Source organism: Salmo salar, chromosome 13 (assembly GCF_965601325.2).
Source record: "Salmo salar chromosome 13, fSalSal1, whole genome shotgun sequence".
Classification (NCBI taxonomy): Eukaryota; Metazoa; Chordata; class Actinopteri; order Salmoniformes; family Salmonidae; genus Salmo; species Salmo salar.
Window position 1 is genome coordinate 82,910,736 of NC_138303.1, and position 11,150 is coordinate 82,921,885.

The 11,150-nt window shown below is 46.7% G+C and overlaps 1 protein-coding gene across 1 annotated transcript; it reads left to right on the forward strand.

Annotated features, from left to right (window-relative positions):
* The first annotated feature begins 563 nt into the window (after positions 1 to 563).
* On the forward strand, positions 564 to 9,758 carry LOC145860070 (uncharacterized). Its single transcript, XM_082960371.1, has 3 exons — positions 564 to 779; positions 2,974 to 3,054; positions 3,195 to 9,758. Exons 1-3 carry the CDS (start codon positions 717 to 719, stop codon positions 3,603 to 3,605), a joined length of 555 nt encoding a protein of 184 aa, XP_082816497.1. The 5' UTR covers positions 564 to 716; the 3' UTR covers positions 3,606 to 9,758.
* The last annotated feature ends 1,392 nt before the right edge of the window (positions 9,759 to 11,150 follow it).

Sequence of the window (11,150 nt, forward strand, 5' to 3'; positions counted from 1 at the left end):
AGAGGCCATCTGTTTCATACCACGCGCAAAGTCGCTTAGGTCACTCGTTTTGCCCATTCTAACGTTCAATCGAACAGTAACTGAATGCCTTGATGCCTTTATATAGCAAGCCACGCGACTCACTATCTGTAGGAGCAAAACAAAAATGTGAACGGGTGTATATTTTGTATTCATTTAACAATGATTTAACTTAGTAAGGTAATAGAGCTGAAACTGCAATATACAGGATTTGTGGAATTCACCCCTTCCTGTGTTCACCAGTCTCTTGGCCACTTCCTCATCAGTAGTTTTACTGGTTACAGTGAGTTGCATTTAACTTGGTGCATTGTCAAAAGGTGTCATGTAGGCAACAGTTTGTGACATTGATTGAAAAGTCTTTCAACTTTCATAAAATGATTTTACCATACAACAACAATCCAGCAGTCATTAATGAGGCTTTCTTGGTGCGCTGAAGATGTTTCAGTGTATGCAGCTTGTTGACGAAACTTTACACCTTCCACCTAAAAGTACAACACATTCATGCCTTTGACTACAGATAAACAGATTGTGTAGATATAGTCACATCCTGCCTGACATAGAGGAAATCTACCTGCTCTGCTCTGCAAAACTGTTGTGGTATAGTTGGTTGTTGATATGATGATTGGTCGAATAGGCTACAGCTCAGTTGTTTTTTATCCAAAATAAAAAGGGTCCAGCGGTAATTCAGATTAAGCACAATGCTTCAGAGGAAACTGTCAAATGTCTCAAACAAAGACCCAAAGAGCAAGACAAAACCAAAGGTGAGATCTTTTAAATGTCAAGTTTTTGGGGGGTAAAATTTGCTTTCGATTTGCTACTATCCAATGTAATAACAAAAAACAACATTTTATATGTCTAAGTCGTTGGGCATTTTGCTTGACATTTTTAAACTCCGTGTATTACAATAAATTGAAACGCTCTAAGGCATATTTGTCCAAACATTGGGCTGTATTATGCACATCAAATCAAATCAAACTTCATTTGTCACATGCGCCGAATACAACAATTGTAGACCTTACCGTGAAATGCTTACTTACAAGCCCTTATTAACCAACAGTGCAGTTCAAGAAGAGTAAATAACAAGAAAATATTTACCAAATAAACTAAAGTAAAAAATAATAAAAAGTAACACAATAACATAACAATAACGAGGCTATATACAGGGAGAACTGGTACCGAGTCACTGTGCGGGGGTACAGGTTAGTTGAGGTAATTTGTACATGTAGGTAGGGGTGAAGTGACTATACATAGATACTGAAATAAACAGCGAGTAGCAGCAGTGTACAAAACAAATGGAGGGGGGTGGGGGGTCAATGTAATAGTTCGGTGGCCATTTGATTAATTGTTCAGCAGTCTTATGGCTTGGGGGTAGAAGCTGTTAAGGAGCCTTTTGGTCCTAGACTTGGTGCTCTGCTACCGCTTGCCGTGCGGTAGCAGAGAAAAGAGTCTATGACTTGGGTGACTGGAGTGTTTGACAATTTTATGGGCTTTCCTCTGACACTGCCTATTATATAGGTCCTGGATTGCAGGAAGCTTGGCCCCAGTGATGTACTGGGCAGGATATTAAAGATGAAGATTCACTCAAAAGATTTGAGTTCATTATAAAAGCAATACTAGCATTTGCTGCTCTTGCTATTTGACCATTATTTCTATTAGATATGATTAGCTTTCCCCAGTAGGAGATGGTGACTGCAGCCGGCCAAGGTTCACGGTTCAGTAATGGTCAGATGGTCAGTGTTGGGCCACAAGCCAGGGTTTAATGTAACAGATGTTGGGCGAGAGCCTCAGAATTAATCTAATGGGCCGCCAGTGAGCAATGGATCATTGCTTTTCACTATCTCTCCATTTTAATGACGCTTTTGCCGATTATCTTTCAATTAGATTATCTTCAATTAGATGACAGGTTTTAGGGAGATCAGGAGGACTAGAATGTGCTAGAACAGTGGTCCTTCCCACACGTCACGTGTATCTCTATGGCCACAAGCACTGACCATGGCACAAACTGTTCACACCCTTTTTGTTGGCAGAGAGATAATTGTACAGGTTTAAAGCTTATTTCCTGCAATTCTGTCCATTTTGCCATGGACAGATGTCATTTTCTTTGCCATTTAAAAGCAAATTTCCTGCAATTCTACACATTTTGCCATTTCTTATTAGTGTTCATGTGATATCTGAGTGACTCAAACATTACAACAAAATCAGTGGGTAAAAAAACCTAGCTAAAAAACATTATCTGACATGATATAGTAGATCTGGACATTTCTGATGTTATAAATAGATCTCCAAGGTCCGCAATGACTGACATGACAAGAAGAAAACAGCTGATACACTAGCCAATTTTACCCAAATGTTTTTTTTTGTGTCTCCCCTAAGAGGCTCGCCCCACTCTGCTGGAATAATAAAATTCATAACAATAACAATATTATATATAACAGGAAAACAACACTGAACAAATAAAGTAGCAAAATAATAACAAAATACTATAATATTCAATGTATTAATTTAGATTTAGCATAATATATACATTTACATGACATCAATTTATGGAAAATGGCTTGATACAAACCTCATTAGCTGCAGTGAAGCTGAGCACCACTCAGCACTCATCCATTACTATCCAGTAGTTCTCATAATGCTCATGAGTCCAAACTGAAACTGCAGTTACATCATCAAATCCAACCCTAATCAAATGCAACATTAGATACAATTCACTACAAAAATAATCAAGAAAAATCTTAATCCAATGGATAAAATGCCTTAATAGAGCCTGATGGTAATACAGACAGTACTATGTAAATACATGACCAGACGAACAGCAGATTAGATGGTTTACTGGGTATAGGCCTACAGACATGACTGCTCGGAGTTCTACATAAACACGGCAGCCAGACAACATGTGTCCTGCTGTTACCATCCAAAACACATTTTAATCCGTTAATCTCCCATCTCACCCAGCGCTCCAACAGCTTTGGCCGATTTGACACCTTCAGACACCAACCAGCCCCAGTGAAACCAGAGGAAAATGGCAATTCTTCAGTACGTGAATCATATGTCTGATTTTGTCGGCTACTTCAACCAGTAATTCCTTATAAGTGACACTGTAAACTCCCTCTGCATTTGGGCATCCGCTTTCTTTTCGTTGAACTTACATTTCACTCTTTTGACTTTTATCCGAGGTCTGTCCCTACAGGCTCCGGGCCATGGATCATCACTACAGGCTTCGTGCCATGGATCATAGATTATCACTGGAGGCTTTACTTGTGGAGCTGGAACAGGTCTCACCGGACTGGAGAGACGCACTGAGGACCGGGTGCTCAGAGCAGGCACCGGCCATACTGGGCTATGGAGGCGCACTGGAGGGAGAGTGCGAGGAGCAGGCACAGGACGTACTGGGCTATGGAGGTGCACTGGAGGAAGAGTGCGAGGAACATGCACAGGACGTACTGGGCTATGGAGGCGCACTGGAGGAAGAGTGCGAGGAGCAGGCACAGGACGTACTGGACTATGGAGGCGCACTGGAGGGAGAGTGCGAGGAGCAGGCACAGGCATACTGGGCTCTGGTGGCGAACTGGCGACACAGTGCGTAGAACTGGCGCAGGATATACTGGGCCGTGGAGGTGCACTGGAGACCAGGAATGCTGAGCAGGCACACTCCTTGCTGGCTGAGTGCCAACTTTAGCACGACAACGGTGAGGGGCTTGCACCGAGCGCACCGGGCTGTGAGTGCGCATGGGCGACACAGTGCGCATCACCGCATAACACGGGGATTGTTCAGTCACTCGCTCCCCACGGTAAGCACGGGGAGTTGGCTCAGGTCTTAAACCCGCCTTAGCTAATCTACCCGTGTGCCCCCCCCCCCAACATGAGCCTCTCGGGCTCATGTTGCTTTCTTGCCCGTTCCTCCCAGTATCGCCGTTCTGCCCTCGCTGCCTCTATCTCCTCCTGCGGGTGGCGATACTCCCCCGGCCTTGTCCAAGGTCCTGCCCCATCCAGGATCTCTTCCCAGGTCCAGTCCTCTAATCCACACTGCTTGGTCCAATCTTGGTGGGTAGTTCTGTAACGGGCGTCATATAGAGGAGACCAAGGCGCAGCGTGTTGAGTGCTCATCGTTATTCTTTAATGAAAACGAACACTAGACAAAATAAACAAAATGACAGCCAACAGTTCCGTCAGGTCATACAAACTAAACAGAAAGCAACTACCCACACAAACCAAGGGAAAAAGGCTGCCTAAGTATGGCATCCAATCAGAGACAACGATAGACAGCTGCCTCTGATTGGAAACCATACCCGGCAAAAACATAGAAAACAAACACATAGAGTGCCCACCCCCTATCACACCCTGACCTACCTAAACAGAGAAAAAACAGCTCTCTTAGGTCAGAGCGTGACAACAACAGGTGTAGGTAGACCTTACAGTGAAATGCTTACTTACAGGCTCTAACCAATAGTGCAAAAAAGGTATTAGGTGAACAATAGGTAAGTAAAGAAATAAAACAACAGTAAAAAGACAGTGAAAAATAACAGTAGCGAGGCTATATACAGTAGCGAGGCTATAAAAGTAGCGAGGCTACGTACAGACACCGGTTAGTCAGGCTGATTGAGGTAGTATGTACATGTAGATATGATTAAAGTGACTATGCATATATGATGAACAGAGAGTAGCAGTAGCGTAAAAGAGGGGTTGGCAGGTGATGGGACATAATGCAGATTGCCCGGTTATCCAATGTGCGGAAGCACTGGTTGGTCGGCCCAATTGAGGTAGTATGTACATGAATGTATAGTTAAAGTGACTATGCATATATGATAAACAGAGAGTAGCAGCAGCGTAAAAGAGGGGTTGGGGGGGCACGCAATGCAAATAGTCCGGGTAGCCATTTGATTACCTGTTCAGGAGTCTTATGGCTTGGGGGTAAAAACTGTTGAGAAGCCTTTTTGTCCTAGACTTGGCACTCCAGTACCGCTTGCCATGCGGTAGTAGAGAGAACAGTCTATGACTGGGGTGGCTGGGGTCTTTGACAATTTTTAGGGCCTTTCTCTGACACCGCCTGGTGTAGAGGTCTTGGATGGCAGGCAGTTTAGACCCAGTGATGTACTGGGCCGTACGCACTACCCTCTGTAGTGCCTTGCGGTCGGAGGCCGAGCAATTGCTGTAGCAGGCAGTGATGCAACCAGTCAGGATGCTCTCGATGTGCTCGGTCCTCCTTTTCCTGTAGTCGTTACAGCCAGTGTCTCCACTCCTCCAGTGCCATCTTGACTGCCAGGAGTTCTCGGTTACCCACGTCGTTGTTTCTTTCTGCTGAGTTGAGACGATGGGACAGGAAGGCACAGTGATGGAGCTCTTGGTCCTGGACAGATTGCTGGGACAGGATAGCCCCCACGCCAACGTCAGAAGCAATGACTTCAATCACAAACTGACAGGATGGGTCCGGATGGACGAGGATGGGGGCCTTAGGGAACCGACGCTTCAGGTCCACAAAGGCTCGTCAACCACTGGGGACCATAGGAACGGTACCTTGGGAGAGGTGAGTGCCGAGAGGAGGGCCGCCTGTGTGCTGTGGCCTCGAATGAAATGCCGGTAGAAATTGGCAAACCCCAGGAAATGTTGTAGATGCACCCTGGACGTAGGTTGGGGCCAATCCACTATTGCTTTCACCTTTTCTGGGTGCATCTGGACATTTCCTTCAGCGATAACATATTCCAGAAAGGAGAGGGTAGAACAGTGGAACTTGCATTTCTCCGCTTTCACAAATAACTGCTTCTTCAGGACTTGTCGAACATGGAGGACGTGTTCTTGGGCAGAATGGGAAAAAACAGGATGTCGTTGAGGTAGACAAACACAAAACGGTTTAACATGTCCCGGAGCACATCGTTAACCAGGGCCTGGAAGATGGCGGGGGTGTTGGTTTGTCCAAACGGCATGATCAGTTACTCATAATGTCCACTGGCAGTGTTGAAGGCTGTCTTCCACTCCTCACCTTTGCGTATCCGAACCAGGTGGTAGGCATTCCGAAGGTCCAGCTTGGAGAAGATGGTAGCCCCCTGGAGAGGTTCGAAAGCCGAAGAGAGGTAGGGGGAAACGATTCTTGATCGTTATGTCATTAAGGCCTCGGTAGTGCATGGACGAAGGGTCTTCTACTTCTTTTTGACAAAGAAAAACCCTGCGCTGGCAGGGGATGCAGAAGGACGGATGCCTCCAGCAGCCAGAGAGTCCTCAATATACTCCTCCATGGTCTTGGGATCTGGGCCGGATAGGGAACATAGCCGACCACGAGGCGGTGTGGTGCCTGGGAAAAGGTTAATGGCACAATCGTAGGGACGATGCAGGGGAAGAGAAGTAGCCCGTGCCTTGCTGAAGACCTCTAGGAGGTCATGGTACTCTGTGGGGACGGCAGAGAAATCCGAGGCTTGATTTAAGCCCTGAGGAGGCCGTCTCAGGGAAGGCTGCGCTGCTTTGAGGCAATGGGAATGACAGCACGGACTCCAACCCTGGATTGAACCCGTGGTCCAGTCAATAACGGGGTTGTGTTTTTGGAGCCAAGAAAATCCCAACACAACAGGAGAAAAAAGGAGTGAGGTTGATTGGAATTAGAGGATTCCCAGTCTGGCTCACCAGAGTGCTTGTACCTACTAACGAAATAGGTCTCTTAACTGGGCAGGTGGCTATATAATGTCCCGCAGCCCCACAGTACAGACAACTGTTGGAACTTAGTCCATGTGAACGATCCCTAGGTGATAATCTAGCTCTGCCCTGTTGCATAGGTTCCAGTGTATCTGACTCAACCGTCGCCGATGATTCTCGAGGGAAATCGGGTGGCTTCGGGTCTTCTCGGAAATAGAGCGTTCGGGGACTTCCGGATTCCTTTGGAGATGAACGAGCAGCAGCTGATGAACGAGTGTGCCCAAGACCAGACCTACTCTCACTCCTGCGTGCCCGTAGACGCCCATCAAGCCTAAGAGTAAGGGCGAATAGGGAATCGAGGCCCAGCAGGAACTCCTGAGCTGCTAGCTCGTTTTTTATTTCCTCTGAGAGTCCATGAAGGAAGGTATCGAATAGGGACTCCGGATTCCAGGAAATCTCGGTGGCCAACATGTGAAAACCTACTGCTTAGTCTGCCACACTACGGGAGTCTTGACGTAATTCAAGTAGTTTTTGTGCCGCGTCTCTCCCGGATACTGGAGAATCTAACACATTCCTCACCTCTACCATGAAATCTTCCGATGGTGACAAATGGCAGATTGCTGCTCCCAAACTGCCGTAGGAGAGCAGAAGAGCGCCCTTCCCGACATTAGCGTAATAATATACGCTATCTTCGACCGGTCCGAAGGGAACGAAGATGGCTGCAGCTCAAAAATAAGGGAGCATTGAGAAAGAAAACCCGTCAGGTTCCAGGATCCACAGAATATCGCTCCGGAGGAAGTAAGCGGGGTTCTCGGGGAGCCGGGGTAGGTTGTACAAACCCACAACTGATAGTAAACAGGTTACTGGGTGATTCGCTCCATGATACCCTTGAACCCTTGGTTGTGGCATTCCGTCATGGAACGAAGCCCTTCCAAAAGGTCCAGCAGTAGCTCCTCTCCCTGCAGGGAGACAGCGTGGCGGAGCTGGTCCAAGTCTGCTGGGTCTGTCATGGCCAGTTCGTACTATATGGGCACAAGGCGAGACCCAGATGCAGACACGGGAGGCAGATGGTTTGAGTCTTTGATATTTATTAACAATCCAAAAGGGGTAGGCAAGGGAACAGTCATGGACAGGCAAAGGGTCAAAACCAGTTCAGAGTCCATGAGGTACAGTGTGGCAGGCAGGCTCGAGGTCAGGGCAGGCAGAATGGTCAGGCAGGTGGGTACAGAGTCCAGAAAACAGGCAAGGGTCAAAACAGTGAGGACTAGCAAAAGAGAATAGAAAAGGCAGGAGCACGGGAAAAACATGCTGGTTGACTTGGAACATACAAGACGAACTGGCACAGAGAGACAGAAAACACAGGTTTAAATACCCAGGGGATAATGGGGAAGATGGGTGACACCTGGAGGGGGTGGAAACAAGCATAAAGGACAGGTGAAACAGATCAGGGTGTGACACTCAGATCCTCAAAAGGTTCTACAGCTGCACCATCGAGAGCATCCTGACTGGTTGCATCACTGCCTGGTATGGAAACTGTTCGGCCTCCGACAGCAAGGCACTTCAGTAGTGCGTACAGCCCAGTACATCACTGAGGCCAAGCTTCCTGCCCTAGTCATAGACTGTTCTTTCTGCTACCGCACGGCAAGTGGTACCGGAGCGCCAAGTCTAGGTCCAAGAGGCTTCTAAACAGCTTCTACCCCCAAGCCATAAGACTCCTGAAAATCGAATCAAATGGCTACCCAGACTATTTGCATTGCCCCCTCCCCCCCTTTACTCGGCTGCTACTCTCTGTTATTATCTATCCAGAGTCACTTTAATAACTCTACCTACATGTACATATTACCTCAATTACCTCGACTAACCTGTGCCTCCGCACATTGACTCTGTACCGGTACCCACTGTATATAGTCTCGCTATTGTTATTTTGCTGCAGCTCTTTAACTACTTGTTACTTTTATTTCAAATTATTATTCGTATTTTTTAAACTGCATTGTTGGTTAGGGGCGTGTAAGTAAGCATTTCACTGTCTAATACAATTTGATTTGAAGTCGCAAAGAAAACAGGAGCTGCCTCCACTATTCCAGCACCATTTCAACTTCAGCATCATCAAATCACCTATGCGTAGTCTAATACAGTGACAACTAAAAGATACCAAAAAATATTTAGTCCAATCAAGGTAAGCTAAATATGATGTGGCTGTCCATGGTTTTGATTTATGTGTGTGCGTGCATTTGTGTGTGCGTGCTTGGAGGTTGGAGACATCCCTCTAGTGGTGTGGGGGCTGTGCTTTGGCAAAGTTGGTGGGGTTATATCCTGCCTGTTTGGCCCTGTCCGGGGGTATCATCGGATGGGGCCACAGTGTCTTCTGATCCCTCCTGTCTCAGCCTCCAGTATTTATGCTGCAGTAGTTTATGTGTCGGGGGGCTAGGGTCAGTCTGTTACATCTGGAGTATTTCTCTTGTCTTATCCGGTGTCCTGTGTGAATTTAAATATGCTCGCTCTAATTCTCTCTTTCTCTCTTTCTGTCTTTCTCTTGGAGGACCTGAGCCCTAGGACCATGCCTCAGGACTACCTGGTATGATGACTCCTTGCTGTCCCCAGTCCACCTGGCCGTGCTGCTGCTCCAGTTTCAACTGTTCTGCCTGCGGCTATGGAACCCTGACCTGTTCACCGGACGTGCTTGTTGCACCCTCGACAACTACTATGATTATTATTATTTGACCATGCTGGTCATTTATGAACATTTTAACATCTTGACCATGTTCTGTTATAATATCCACCCTGCACAGCCAGAAGAGGACTGGCCACCCCTCATAGCCTGGTTCCTCTCTAGGTTTCTTCCTAGGTTTTTGGCCTTTCTAGGGAGTTTTTCCTAGGGAGTTTTTCCTAGCCACCGTGCTTCTTTCACATGCATTGCTTGCTGTTTGGGGTTTTAGGCTGGGTTTCTGTACAGCACTTTGAGATATCAGCTGATGTACGAAGGGCTATATAAATAAATTTGATTTGATTTGATTTTGATTTGACCAGACAGCATCAGATAGATGGCCTACACATAAAGATCAATCAATCAAATGTATTTATAAAGCCCTTTTTACATCCGCCGATGTCACAAAGTGTTGTACAGAAACCCAACCTAAAACTCCAAACAGCAAGCAATGCAGATGTAGAAGCACAGTGGCTAGGAAAAAGTTCATAGAAAGGCCGGAACCTAGGAAGAAACCTAGAGAGGAACCAGGATCTGAGGGGTGGCCAGTCCTCTTCTAGCTGTGCCGGGTGGAGATTATAAGAGTACATGGCCAAGATGTTCAAACGTTCATAGACGACCAGCAGGGTCAGATAATATTATTCACAGTGGTTGTAGATGGTGCAACAGGTCAGCACCTCAGGAGTAAATGTCAGTTGGCTTTTCATAGACAGCAGGTGCGGTAGAGAGAGAGTCCAAAACAGCAGGTCCGGGACAAGGTGGCACGTCCAGTGAACAGGTCAGGGTTCCATAGCCGCAGGCAGAACAGTTGAAACTGGAGCAGTAGCATGACCAGGTGGACTGGGGATAGCAAGGAGTCATCAGGCCAGGTAGTCTTGAGGCATGGTCCTAGGACTCAGGTCCTCCGAGAGAGGAGAGAGAGAAAGAGAGAGACAGCTAGAGAGAGAGAGAGAAGGAGAAAGACAAAGAGAGAGAAAGAGAGAGAGAGAATTAGAGGGAGCATACTTAAATTCACACAGGACACCGGATAAGACAGGAGAAATACTCTAGATATAACAGACTGACCCTAGCCCCCCGACACATAAACTATTGCAACATAAATACTGGAGACTGAGACAGGAGGGGGTCGGGAGACACTGTGGCCCTGTCTGACAATACCCCCGGACAGGGCCAAACAGGCAGGATATAACCCCACCCACTTTGCGAAGCACAGCCCCCACACCACTAGAGGGATATCTTCAACCACCAACCTACTACTCTGAGACAAGGCCGAGTAGCCCACGAAGATCTACCCCACAGCACAAACCCAAGGGGGGTGCTAACCTGGACAGGAAGATCACGTCAGTGACTCAACCCACTCAAGTGACGCACCCCTCCAGAGACAAGAGACAGAGGGGCACTGTTTTGCTCAATCGGATGCTTTATCCGGTGAGATAAATTCAGCCTCTTGCGAATTGAAGGAAAATTATGAAACACAGAGAGACGAAAGATGCATGATTTTTCCTTGGTACATTTTTTGGGGAAGCCTGGCTTCCCTTCACATCCATGAATACATGTCACTATGAACAAGTTAGCCGACTCCCAGGCTTTTAGCCCAAAGACCTTGTCGTAGCGTTTGCTGTCATCGGATGGCAGGTAGCCTAGTGGTTAGAGCGTTGGACTAGTAACCAAAAGGACAAGGCAGTTAACCCACTTTTCCTAAGCCGTCATTGAAAATAAGAATGTGTTCTTAACTGACTTGCCTAGATAAAAAACATGTGAAGACCATTATATTATCAAATCAATTCTCTATGTGTAATTATTCCTT